The 12,062-nt window shown below is 64.9% G+C and overlaps 2 protein-coding genes across 13 annotated transcripts; one reads left to right on the top strand and one right to left on the bottom strand.

Moving 5' to 3' along the window:
- Positions 1 to 32: 32 nt before the first annotated feature.
- Positions 33 to 6,201, top strand: FAM234A (family with sequence similarity 234 member A). The gene is made up of 11 exons (XM_089540637.1): positions 33 to 403; positions 556 to 693; positions 799 to 978; positions 1,728 to 1,858; positions 2,306 to 2,438; positions 2,571 to 2,712; positions 2,832 to 2,972; positions 3,354 to 3,432; positions 4,080 to 4,235; positions 4,907 to 5,024; positions 5,114 to 6,201. The coding sequence occupies exons 1-11, from the start codon at positions 49 to 51 to the stop codon at positions 5,326 to 5,328; spliced, it is 1,788 nt and encodes a 595-aa protein (XP_089396763.1). The 5' UTR covers positions 33 to 48; the 3' UTR covers positions 5,329 to 6,201.
- Positions 6,202 to 7,484: 1,283 nt separating this feature from the next.
- On the bottom strand, positions 7,485 to 11,574 carry RGS11 (regulator of G protein signaling 11). Of its 12 annotated transcripts, XM_089540636.1 has the most exons (17): positions 11,453 to 11,571; positions 11,246 to 11,342; positions 11,103 to 11,153; positions 10,879 to 10,985; positions 10,730 to 10,781; positions 10,528 to 10,586; positions 10,270 to 10,346; positions 10,050 to 10,131; positions 9,729 to 9,797; positions 9,045 to 9,074; positions 8,860 to 8,921; positions 8,620 to 8,733; positions 8,406 to 8,521; positions 8,232 to 8,319; positions 8,012 to 8,150; positions 7,821 to 7,903; positions 7,485 to 7,740 (listed from the first exon to the last, which is right to left on the bottom strand). In XM_089540636.1, exons 1-17 carry the CDS (start codon positions 11,522 to 11,524, stop codon positions 7,569 to 7,571), a joined length of 1,470 nt encoding a protein of 489 aa, XP_089396762.1. In that variant the 5' UTR covers positions 11,525 to 11,571; the 3' UTR covers positions 7,485 to 7,568. The 12 variants fall into 12 exon arrangements, with proteins under 12 accessions (XP_089396762.1, XP_089396760.1, XP_089396761.1 ...); XM_089540634.1 differs by having other exon boundaries at positions 8,860 to 9,074; positions 11,453 to 11,572; XM_089540635.1 differs by having other exon boundaries at positions 10,879 to 11,153.
- Positions 11,575 to 12,062: the final 488 nt, after the last annotated feature.

Genomic DNA, 12,062 nt, shown 5'->3' with positions numbered 1-12,062 from the left:
CAGTGACGTCAGCGGACGGCGCCCGGGACAGAGGCGCTGCGGCTGCGCATGCGCCCTTGGAGGAGCCCGGCTGGCCTCCCTCCTCGCCAGCGACAGGAAGCCAGGCCCCGGCCCTTCTGCGCCGCCGGGCCTCGTCCCGAGGGCGCCGCCATGGAGGGCACGGCGGAGGCGCGTCCGCTGAGGAACCAGGAGCCCAAGGCGGCGGCGGCGGCGGAGGCGGAGGCGGAAGCGGCGGAGGCGGGCGGCGGAGGCAGCGGAGGGCGGCGCTCGCGGTGGCGGACGGCGGCCTTCTTCGCGTCGCTGTTCCTGAGCCTGGCGGCCGTCTTCGCCTTCTCCTTCGCCGTCCCTTGCCCGGTGAGGCCGCGCTCCGAAAGGGCCTGGAGCCGCTCCTACGACGCCGCCGGTGAGGCCCAGCAAGGGTCGCGAGGGGCGCTGCCTCGGCCACGGGCCCCTCTCCCTCCGCGGGACCGGCAGCATAAAGCCAGGCCCGGGCTCAGCGCCTCTGCTGCTGCTCCCTCTTTCCCTCGATGACCCCCGTCTCTCTCCTCGTGGCAGCGGCCTTCCCGTTCCTGGAGCTGGCGGACGCAGACAAGGACGGCGTGCAGGATGCCCTCTTCGCCTTCAGGGCTGCTGCGGTGGGGACCGGGGGCAGGAACGGCAGCCGACGCTGGAAGGAGCCCTGCGTGGAGGCTGGTGAGGAGCAGGAGGATCGGGAGCGGCGGGGAGAGCCCTGGGCGGCGGGAGACGGGGGCCTGCAGCGGGCCCTGAGCCCTCCAACTCCTCCTCCTCCTCCTCCAGGCTTGCGCTCCCCCTGCGCCTTCCTGGCGGCCCACGCGGGCACCAACGGCAGCCTCCTCTGGGTGAAGCCGGTGGCCCAAGACCTGCAGCTGCTGGACTGCGCCTGGGAGCACGGCGGGAAGCCGGCCTGCCTCCTCCTGGGGAGGCCGGGGCCCCTGGCAGCCCTCGACTTGGAGACAGGTGGGCGCTAGGAGCCCCCCGTCCCTCCCTCCCTCCCTCCCTCCCTCCCTCCGACCTTCTCTCCGCCTGCCTCTGCCTTTTCTCTCTCCGTGAGGCGTCCCCATGACGCTCGGCGCAAAAGGGGCCTGGCCAGCCTCCCTCCCTTCCCTCTGCAGGGATTTGGGGGTGGCTGCGGGTTCCCCTCCTTCAGAAGCTGCTCTCAAAAGAAGGCGGCAGCAATGGCAGCAATCCTTCCGCACTGTCCTTGCAGAAGGAGAGCTGTCCTCACGGAGCTAAAGGTGGCAGTGTTTGGGGTGGGTCAGGGCTGCCAGTGAATGGTGGTGGGGCTGGTGCACACAGGCCACGCTTACCAGGCTGGCACCACGCCAGGCCAGTCTTGATACAAGGGGCAGAAAGGCAGCCCTCAAGTGCAGCTCCGGGGGATTCTTGCTGCACATGAACTGCCTGCCTTAAACGTCAAGAGAAAACCTTTGGCCGTGGAACGTCTTGGATCTGATCCCGTGATTCCCTTCTGCGCGTGGGCTGGAGATCAGAGGAGGCGCCCTGAATAAACATTCAGCTTCACGAAGCAGAAGGCAGGGTTTATATCTGCTTATCTATGTGCTTGTCTGCTTTGCTTGGGAGCTTGCATAAAGTGTTTAGGGACTGGGGTTTCAGGGAGGAGGCGCGAGGTTTGCAGCAGGCAGTGCCTCCATCCTGGCCCTGGCAGCCATCTTGTGGACTGAAGGGCTGCTCTGCTTGCTCTGCAGGCCAGACGCTGTGGCAGGAGACGGCCAACTTCACCGCAAACTCCACTGTGCTGAGTCCTTTGCTCAAGGTCCCCAGCAGTAATAAGGAGGGAGCGCTGGATCTTTTGGTCTTCGCAGAAGCTGGAGAGGAGGTAAGGCTTGGCTGGTTCTGACACTAAGGGCTGCTCCTGGTCTGTTGCAGCATCAGTGTCTCCTGCCCTGAGGAACAACCGGTGAACCACAGAACCCAGGAGGAGGATCAGGCCAGGTGCAGTGGGCGCCTCCCTTCCAGGAGCAGAGCATTTTTCCTCATGGGAGCACTCTTTGCAGAACTGGGGAGGGTTAAAAGGAGGTCTTGTCTCACTTGCGGGGCCAGGCCTGCAAGGAGAGCAGTCTAGCTGGTCTTTTTTCATTCCTCAGTTGCCAAGTTGTGCCATGGTTGCCCTTTGGGGGAACAGAAAGATGGCGGTAAAGGGGCTGGCATGTCTTGCATTTTCTGAAAGGTACCAAAATGGGGGAGGTGAGAACAGGGGCCATACCAGCCACACACTCTTTCATCACAAGGAGTTTGCCTGCCCTGTCTCCCATTTCGTTTACAGCTAATAGGATCCTTCTACTCTGGGACAGATGGCACTCAGATCGGATCCAGAGTTACCTTACAGCTGCCAAATTGCCTGGGCCACCTCATGCATGTCACATCCAAGGGTGCCCACTATGTCCTCTTTTACACTGGTGAGTCATGGGGGCTTCTGGAGAACGGGGGAAGCCCAGCCCCTTGAAGGGGAGGCTAACCACAGCCCCCCCCCACCTCTCTTCTCGCAGGCAGGGCTGCTCAGCTCACTGGGCTCTTTTCTCTTGGCTCAGGAAAAGGCCTCTTTGGCTACTCCGTGAAGGAGATCTACCGCATGGCTCTGCCCTTGCCGGCCCATCCAAGCACCAGCCTGAAGGAGGACCCCCACTGGGAAGCAGCTATTGAGAGCGTCACTCACCAGATCTCCCTACTCAGGTATGTTCAGCTCTGGGGGTGGTAGAAAGAAAAGGGGCTGCCCTCCCAGCGTTCCTGCTGCTCTTCCCCAGCATATCCTCTCATCTCTCCTAGCATTTGTTCTCCTCTACCTCACTTAGCTTGAGAGGAATTCGTTCTCTGACCAAGATGACCAGGAAGCCAGGAAGCAACATTTTGGTGACAGGTTCAGCCACATTGGAGCTGGTAGATGGGCAGCACCTGGGCTCCGTGTGGGTCACTGACATCCCCCATATCCTGAGGTAATACTGGCACCTAACTGGCTGGTTATGGGAGGGGTGGGGATTGTCAAGAAAGGACAGCCTTTCTTAGTGCTTAGGGGCCAAATGCCTTGGTCCTGAGCCTTTTAGTGCCTCCTGCCTGCCCTCGCCATTCCTGGATTGGGTGCAACTAAACTGCCATCCATGGCCCCCTCTGAGCTGCCACACAAGGCCAGCTGGGGGAAAGAGGAGTGCAGGCGGGCCATGCTACCCCGCTTGGATTTGTTGGGGTGCTGCTTCTGTTGGGTGCTGGGTAGGGTAGGGAAGGGGACCCCAGGAGCTGTGTTTCTGCAGTGCAGGTCTGGGGGCCTTGTGGCAAATAGGCCTGTGGCTCATGTGGGCCTTCTTATGCCCCTCCTGTAGGGAGCCTGTCCTTGGGGCCTACGATCCTGACGAGGTTGATGTTATCCTTGAAAGCCAAGTTTCAGCCAAGAAGAAAATGGTTGGTTTGAGAGCCTGAGGGAGGGGGTGAATGAGGGGGGCTTGGATTGTTTGTTAACAAGTGCATTCAAAGGCAAATTTTCCACCTAGAGAAGTCCTCCATTATAATGGGATTTTACACACTGTGAAGCTGTATAATAAACACCAGAAGCTATTTTCAGAGCTCGATTTTAACTGCAGAAGCAAAACCAGGCACTGACTATGTGGGGAAACTGTTTGGGGCAGCAGCATAACGTCTGCCTCAGTCCCAGGGTCCCTTATGTCCATGCACTGGACTAAGGCCTAGGGGCAAACCCTGGGGGCCCTTTGACCCTCAGGCCATCTTTCCAGCGCTTGAGCTCATGAGGCACGTGGGGCTGTGGACCCAGCAGGATGCAGAGGGGCAGAGTGACTGCGGGGGCTGCAGTTCTCTGTAGGGAGGCCTGGAGACTGGCCCTCCCCAGGTATGTGACTGATGTGGGGCTGACGTCTCCTTGCCTTGTCTGGGAGGAAGCAGAAAGGGCTAGCAACCAGAAGGTGAGGCAGTCCCACTCTGTCTCCCATGCTTGGCAGGCCTGTTGCCAGCTTCAGTGGCTGGTGGGGAACAGGCTGAGCCAGCAGCTGCTGGGAAAGTAGACCTGTGACCTTTGGGGGTGCATCTGTCTGCAGGTGAAGATTGTGGAGGGCACCTCCGGGGACATCGAGTGGGAGGTGGAGCTGCTGCACCCAGAGGCAGGGAGCCCCCGTCCGGCCACCCTCCCGACAGCTGATCACAGATCTGCCTTCCTCTTCTGGGGCCGGTACCAAGAAAACACAAACAGGACTGTGAGTAGAGAAGGGGCTTGGCAGGGTGGGTGTTCCAGGGGCTCTGGCAAGGCACTGGGAAGACGCTGTCTTAGAGCTGTCTAGGTGGATTCGTGGGCAGAGGAATAATGGTCCTGAGGCAGAAGCTGCACAGTGGTACCAGGAGACACAGGTGGCCCAGCTTTCCTGCAGGGGAAAGGCATGAAAGGGGGCTGGTTCTGTGGCCTGTGGGGAATAGCCAGGAGGCTCTGGTTCTGCCCAGGAAGGGGATGGGATGTGCTGGTGCGAATGCCTTGCGATCAGGTCATTTCTGGAAAACTGTAAAAACTAAAGCATTATACTTGAAGTAATTAGAAGCAGACAATAATGGATTTGTTTATTAAATAAGTTGTTAAAAAGTCAAAATCTGGGGGATGACTGTGGGGGGCTGTTGAGCTCTGCCATCATGGGCACAGGGGAGCTTCCAGGGACATAGCCAGGATTTTTAGGAAGGGGGGGTTCAGACTAAGTGCCACCATTATAATGGGGCTTGAGCGCGGCGGCACAGCAGCACACACCATTCATTTTTCTAATGGAAGGGGGGTCCGGACCCCAAGAACCCCCCCCTTGGCTCCGTCCCTGCAGAGACCTCCCTTCGGCCAGGGCTACGCCTTTGCTGTTGTCCGGCAGAGTTCTGTCTCTCTCGATTCCAGGGGTCACCCGATGAAACCTTGCAGCCGCAGGAGCAGCACCTCTACCTGTTCCACCCCTCCCTCCCCAATGTCCTCCTGGAGATGAGCAACAGCACAGAGCCTATTATTGCCTTTGCAGGTAAGGCCGCCTCCTGCCTGCCTTCCAGGCGCTAGCACCCACCCCCTCCCTCCCCACCACCACCACCTGACCACCTTTTCCACACTTAGGGGTCCTTTTTGAGCGGAGCCGACACGCCTGCTATGTACTGCTGACCGGGCCCCAGGCGAGCGGCACTTTTAGTGGGCATGTGGTGCTCACAAAGCGGAAGCTGAAGGAGGATGTTGCTGGCGGCCGGGTGGTCTGGCTCAGCCAGGTGGCCCAAGACACTGAACAGAACGTCCGGGAGCGGCTCCTCCGGATGAGATACCGCAGCCTCCCGTGAGCCAGGGCACATGAAAGGTGGCCTTGTGGAGGGGCTGTGTGTGCGTGCGCAAAAGACACGTGGGGGCAGTGAAAGCTGCCTGGAGCTGCCAGCCTGAGTCCAGCTCCAAGGGTGCTTTGGGGCAGCACAGGGGCTGCGTGTGCATGTGCGCCTGTCTTTGACTACTCAGCCTGCCTCCAGTACCACCCTGCCAGCCTCCATCTGTGGCTGGCTCCCTTTCCTAGGATGGTGCCGGAGGCAGGGGGACCGTGATCGAGCGAGAGATTACTGACGCGCGTGCATGTCTGTGTCCATACTAGCATGGGGCAGGTTAGGCAGGATATAGGGCAGGAAGCCTTCTGCCTTTTGCCCTAACCAAGGAGTAGCCTTGTGGCCAGAGGGCTTGTCTTTTGGGGGGGGGGGGGAGTAGGCACCACTGCTGCCTGAAGGCATTGCACCTCGTTGCCCTCTCTTTGGACTGATGATGATGCCACCAGAGTGAGCACACTTGCTTCCATGCCGCCTGAAGAGTTTCTGCCACTTCTTTCCAGAGAGGCATCCTACCCTGGTCTGCAGCACTCACCATTTCTTTTAAGACTGAGGGGGCAGCTTAGGGCCATTTTGGGTGACTTCTCCCCTCCCCCTCCAGGGGCTCAGCTGTCCTCCCCCAGCAAGAGATCTGCAGGACTCTTCACTTCTCCCTCTCCCCCCCTTTGCTAGTAGAGATTGGGCTGCCTTTTTGCCCTTCAGGATGGGTGCTTTCCTTTGGGTCTCTGGCTGCCTCTGGGGTGGAGATGGGGGGGGGGCACTGTACCTTTTGGCAACTGGGGTGTTTCTGGATGTGGGTTGGCTGCTGGTGCTGCCAGGGCTGAATAAACTAGTGGTCTCCCTCTGCTCTGGCAGGACTCTGCATCCTCTTCCTGGGATAGGGAGGGAGGGCATGGGGCTTCCAGGGGAAAGAGGGCACAGTGGAGGAGGGAACGGGGCTGGAGGCCTAGCACTGAGAAGGGGTGCTCTCCCTGGGCTCTCTGCCTTTGATAGAGTGGCAGGGTGTCCCTCTCTAAAGGGGTGGGATACCAGTTGCCTGCCTCCCTGGGAGCCACCAGCCCCTTTGGGGCGTTCTCTGGCCCCAGGCTGCCCTCCCCTGGAGCTCTTGGGCTGCCTCTGCCAGCAGTGCCTCCCTTGGGCTCTTGGCGAGTCTGGCAGCCCTGTCCTGGGCTCTTGCCGCTCGGGGAGGCCACTGCCCAGGCGATCAGGGCTAAGGGACCAGGCTGGGGAAAGCAAGGCCAGGGATACTTTCCTAGCAGACTGGCAAATCGGGGGCAAAGGGGCTCTTCTACAGTAATGCCAAGGCGTCTTCCGCCCCAGAGGCTTCTGCCTTGGTCCTTCCAGGCCACAAGTCTGGCGGTGGGCATGCTGGGGCTGGGGGGCCTGGCTCAGCCTTCCACGCTGCCTTCCTCAGCCTGCCTGGCCTTTGTCGCCTGCCCTTCGCCCCGAAGGCTCTCCGTGGACGCGCCAGCTGTTGCCGCTGCCCTGCTGCGGCCTCCGATGGGTGAGCGCGTGCGGAGGGGGCCGTCTCCTGGCGCCAGCTTGGGCCACCTGCCTGGGAGCCCCTGCAGCTCTCTGGGCCGGTGCCAGGGGGCATTGGAGGGGGGTGCCAGAGGCTTAAGGCGCTTCCCGGCCATCTGCTCCTGGCAGAGAGAGGCTGGGATTAGCAGGCCTCCCCTCCGCGGCGGAAGAGCAGCGCAGGCGGCCGCGGGGCCGAGGGAGGGAGCCCCAGCTGAGCAGCTGGAGGCCTGGCACGCGGGGAGCCACGAGAGGCGGGCAGGGCAGGAAGGGATGCCAATTCCCGGGAGGGAAGCAGAAGGGGCGGGGCGAGCACAACCTCTTCAAGGGCAGGCGGCAGAGGCCCAGGAATTGGGGAGGGAGGGAGAAGCCGGCCCCGAGGCGCGAAGGGGCAGGGCCGCCTCAGGACCCCGAGGGCCTCCCCTGGGCTCACGGCGCCCCCCCCCCCGAAGCAGCCCAAAGGAAGAGGAGCCCAGACCCAGCCCCGAGAAGCGAGACCACCGCCTTGGTTGGGCGCAAAGAGGGGCTTTATTGCCAGGGAACCGGGGCGGGGAGGGGCCGGCGGCCCTGGGGCAAAGGCCGGGGAGGACTGGCCATTCCTGCGGGGCAGGGGCTGCATGGGGCATCCTTGGCCCGTACGGCTGCTTCCTCCTCCCGTTCCGGAGCGGCGGCGGAGGGGCTGGGGGCTTCCCGGACTAGGCGCCGCCGTCCTGCTGCTCCGGGGGCCCTGCCGGCGGGAGCGCGGCCTTCTCCTCCTCCGCTCGGTCCTCGGCGTCACCAGGAGCCGGAGCAGGGGCCGGAGGCGGCGGCAGGAGCGAGGCCGGGCTGGGGCTGGCGTGGCGCTGCTTGCGGACGAAGGGGAAGGCGCTGCGGGGGAAGGGAGAGGGCTCAGCGGGCGGAGCGAGACCCCCGACCCCCGCCTAGGGCTCCCTTCCCCCGATGCTCACCGCCTCTTGGTCTCCGGCGGGACCAGGGCCTCGGCCAGCAGGGTCTTGTAGAGCTCCGACTTGAGGAACCGGGGGTAGGAGTCCTGGCGGCGGCGGCGGCGGCGGGAGGAGGAGGAAGGGAGGGAGGGTCAGCTATAGGGCCCCCACGATCCCCCTGGGACCCCCCAGGACCCCCCCCCCCGCCTGGGCACCTTCTTCATCAGCATGTAGATGTGCATCTGGGCGTCGTCCATCACGTAGCGGTGCGGGGTCTTGATGCCCTCCAGGGTCCGCTCCATGGTCTTGCTGTCGATGTTGACCCAGCGGGTGGCTCCGGGGGCCAGGAACTGCCTGAGGGGAGCCAGGGGCCTCAGCCGGGCGGCCCGGAGCCCAGCCCCAGCCCCCCTTCCCTGGCCGGGGCCCGCTGCTCACTGGTAGATGGAGTCCACGATCTCCGCGATGCGCGCCTGCTCTCCGTAGCGCAGCTCCTCGCAGGCCTCCCAGAAGCTCAGGTTCTCGGCTGCGTGAAGGGAAGGGTCAGCAGCTGCCAAGGCCCCCGCCCCACTCGCCGGCCCCCGGCCCCCGGCCCCCGGGAGGCAGCCTCACCGCTGAACTCCTTCTTGAGGAACTCCAGGAGCTGGACGCGGCCCAGAGAGTCCCCGATGAGCTCCCCGAAGCCGAAGCTCCACCGCTCCACCCGCAGCCTGGTGGGGGCCGTCGCCCTGCGGAGGGAGGGAGGGAGGGAGGGAGAGGCTCTTGGGTCCAGGCGGCGCAGGCCCTTCCCTTCCGCCCCGAGGAGGGTCCCGCGGCCGGGGCTTACGCGGGGGCGTTCATGGCCCAGTAGAGGGTGTCGTCGCTGACCCAGGGGTTGCTGGGGAGGCAGCCGGACATGAGCGGGTCGTGGGGCACGTACTGCTCGTTGAACTTGAGGTACCTGCGGAAGAGGAGGAGGAAGAGCGGCTCCCTTTGGGCCAGGCTGACCCGTCCAGGGGCCCTTTGGCTCGGGCCTCGGCAGCCCCAAGGCCCTTGGCCCCGCTCACTCACTCACTCACTCACTCACCCCTCCAGGCAAACGGAAGACTTGACGCGGGTCCGGCCCATGGCGGCGCGGAAGTAGCGGATCTGGAGCGGGAGGCAGAAGGGGAGGCTCGGGAGGGGCCCACGGCGGAGGGAGACCCCCCTCCGGCAGAGTCCCGCCGAAGCAACCGCTCCTGCCCGGGAGCCCCGCTGCAAAGCCCCCCTCACCTCCCGTTTGTAGAAGTCGGTGTTCTTCTCCTGGGGAAGGAGAGAAGGACGGAGGTCAGGAGCCTGACCCGGAGCCCCAGCGCCCTCCGTCCCGGGGCTGGACCCTCGTATACACCCCCCAACCCCCCACTCTCCCTCCTCCATCAGGGTGGCCCTCTCTTCCCCTTCCCTCCCCCGGTCCGGTCAGCTGAGGCCTCCGGACCAAGGCTCTCCCACAGCGCCCTTCTCCCTCCCCCACGAAGCGCCTCCCAGGAGGCCCCCAGCCCCCCAGAGCCAGGACCCCCCCCCGTCACAGGCTACACATCGGAGCTGGTGTTAGTGACTTACGTGGACGGACAGACGGACAAAGCAGCACACAGAAAAGAGAAGAGGTCAGGGCCCTGGAGTCGGTGGGGAGGAGAAGGGGGCCCCGGGAGAAGAAGGCAGGGACCCAGCAGCGCCCCCCCCCCCGTTCCCCAGCACAGACGGAGGGACACAAGACCCTTCCCGAAGCCCACCCTCCGCAGGAGGACGACAACGGAGGACGTTGGGCACAGAGGTCAAGGGAGGGGCCGGGGAGCTGCCCCTCCGACCCACACGGACAGAGTTAGTGGGGCCGACGACACGCAGAGAGGGCCACAAAGGCCGGGGCAGCCGCCCTCCCGAGGGAGGGATCCCAAAGGCCCCCCAGCCCCAGCCCCTTACCAGCTGCACCCGGCTGCTGAGGCGGTTCCTCCGCTCGGGGCCCTGATCCATCGCGTTCACGGCGCCAGGCTGGAGGAGCAAGAGAGCAGGGTCGGGGCCCGGTTCCCTCCCTGCCTGCCTGCCTGCCTGCCTGCCTTGGGGGCAGCCCCCAACCAAGGGGACCTGGAGGGACGGACAGGCGGAGGGGAGGCCAAGGCAGGCCCCGGCAGCAACCCGCCAGGGCCCCTTGCGCCCCTGGGGAGCCCAGGCAGCCCCACTGCGAGGCCATCCGGCAGAGCAGTCGGAGGCCGCCCGGCCCCTCTCTTGCTGAGCAGGACTCACCGGGGGCCGGTTGACCAGCCAGTAGGCCTGCTCCTGGCACTCGATGACGATCCGGTCGCCTTTCCGCCGCTGCTTGGCCGCCCTGCGGGAGGAGGGCAGGGGCTCAGGGCCTCTTCTCCCCGGCCTCCAAGGGCCCTGGATGGGCAGCAGGGCAGCGGACCCGAGGAAGGAAGGAAGGAAGGAAGGAAGGAAGGAAGGAAGGAAGGAAGGAAGGGCTCACCGGAGCTGCTCCCGCGCCTGCATCACCACAAAGTCCCAGGTGTGGTTGATCCTCTTGTGCAGCCGGTTGTAGTCCTCCTGCGGGAGAGGAGAGGAGAGGAGAGGAGAGGAGAGGAGAGGAGAGGAGAGGAGAGGAGAGGAGAGGAGAGGAGAGCAGAGCAGGGGGCATTCGGGGGGACCCAGATCAGACCCACAGGTCTACCCCCCCTCTCTCTCTCTCTCACAGACACAGTCCCCTCCCTCCGCCGTGGCCCCTCACCTTCTCGTGGCCGACGAGCTCCCCTTGCCTCCGGATGTTCTTCTTGGCCAGGTACACCGCTGGCAGCGAGGAAGGGAAGGAGGGTCACTGGAGGCTGCTGGCGCGCCCGGGGTCCTCCGGAGAGAGCCTCGGGGTGCCTGGAGCCCTGACCCCCTCCCTCCCTCCCTCCCCGGGTGCCGAGGGGAGGCCTCTTGCTCCTCACCGTAATCCAGCTCGGTGGCCGGCCACTTGGTGCTCATCCAGAAGTAGGGGGTCTGGGGCCAGAGAGAGAGAGAGAGAGAGAAGGGGCGCTGGGCAGACTGCCTTCGTCCCCAGGAGCCCCGGAGGGGGCCTGCCCTGGGCCCCACTGACCTGGAAGCGGTAGGGCGACTCATCCGGGCGCAGGACCAGGCTGCGGGGCTCCTTCAGCGGGTAGAGGTAGCCGTGCTTGACGATCAGGTTGCCCAAGTGGAGGGACTCTAGAGCCGGGGCGAGCGAGAAGGGGCGATCTTCGCCGGGAGAAGAGGCCCGGGGCTCTGTGGGCCTCTGCCCCGAGCGCCAGGCCCTGCCCTCGCCCGCCCGCCCCCCGGACTCACCCTCCTCGGAGAAGGCGTACTTCTGCAGCAGCCACTGGAGCACGTCGCTCCCTGCGGAGGAGGAGGAGGAGGAGGCGGGTCAGGGCCCGGCGGAGGGGACCCTGCAGCCCCCGAGCCCCAGCCCGGCCGGCCTCGGGCCTCACCGGTGACGGCGTGCGGGATGACGGTGATCAGGAGGCGCTGGCTCCGCAGCTTGACGCCCATGTCCGGGTCCTGCATGGCCACCACCAGGCGCTCCATCTGCCTCGCGGGAGAGAGAGCGGCGGTTGGACCGGGGACAGACGGAGGAGGGCCTCCCTCCCTGCCTGCCTCCCTGCCCTGGCACCGGGAAAGGAAGGGCGCCTCCTCGCCTTGGCCAGGCAGGGCAGCTGCAGCCGGGGGCCGCTCCCGGGGCGCAGGAGAAGGGCGCTGCCCAGGGTCATGACGCGGCGGCGGCGGCGGCGGAGAAGCCCGGGAAGACAGAGCAGCGGCAGCAGCGGCCGGCGGAGGCGGGTCTGGCCAGCCTCCCTCCCTCCCTCCCTCCCTCCCTCCCTCCGTCCGCCAGTCAGAGGCCGCCCTCCCTCCCTCCCTCCCTCCCTCCCTCCGTCGGGGCAGCGCTGGGCTTCTCCGTCCTCCTTCTTGCCGCCAGCGGCCCTTTGCGACTCTGCTCCAGAGGAGGAGGAGGGCTCCAGGCCAGGGCTGCAAAGCATGCGGCTTGTGTCCGGGGAGCTAGGGACCCTTTGCCGGCCCTTCGCTCCGCGGCGGGAAGAGCTCCGGCCTCGAAATCCTGAGGCAAACGTTGCCCGAAACGGGACATAAAAGGAGGCATAAATCAGCGTGGCCCGAAGGCTAAGCCTCTCCAGAGCTGGAAGGCTTCCCTCAGACTGAGGCCAGGGACCCGGCATCAAGGAGGCCTGGCCTGGGCAGCGGAGAGACTGCGGCCAAGAAGCTTCCGCATCCCAGCACTCCTGGTGTGTTGGA

The sequence above is a fragment of the Sceloporus occidentalis genome, unplaced genomic scaffold (assembly GCF_023333645.1).
Source record: "Sceloporus occidentalis isolate IW3139 unplaced genomic scaffold, rSceOcc1.0.p SCAF_10, whole genome shotgun sequence".
In the NCBI taxonomy this organism is placed as follows: domain Eukaryota; kingdom Metazoa; phylum Chordata; class Lepidosauria; order Squamata; family Phrynosomatidae; genus Sceloporus; species Sceloporus occidentalis.
The sequence above is the reverse complement of the archived record's forward strand: the minus strand, read 5'-3'. Positions and strand labels throughout refer to the sequence as shown.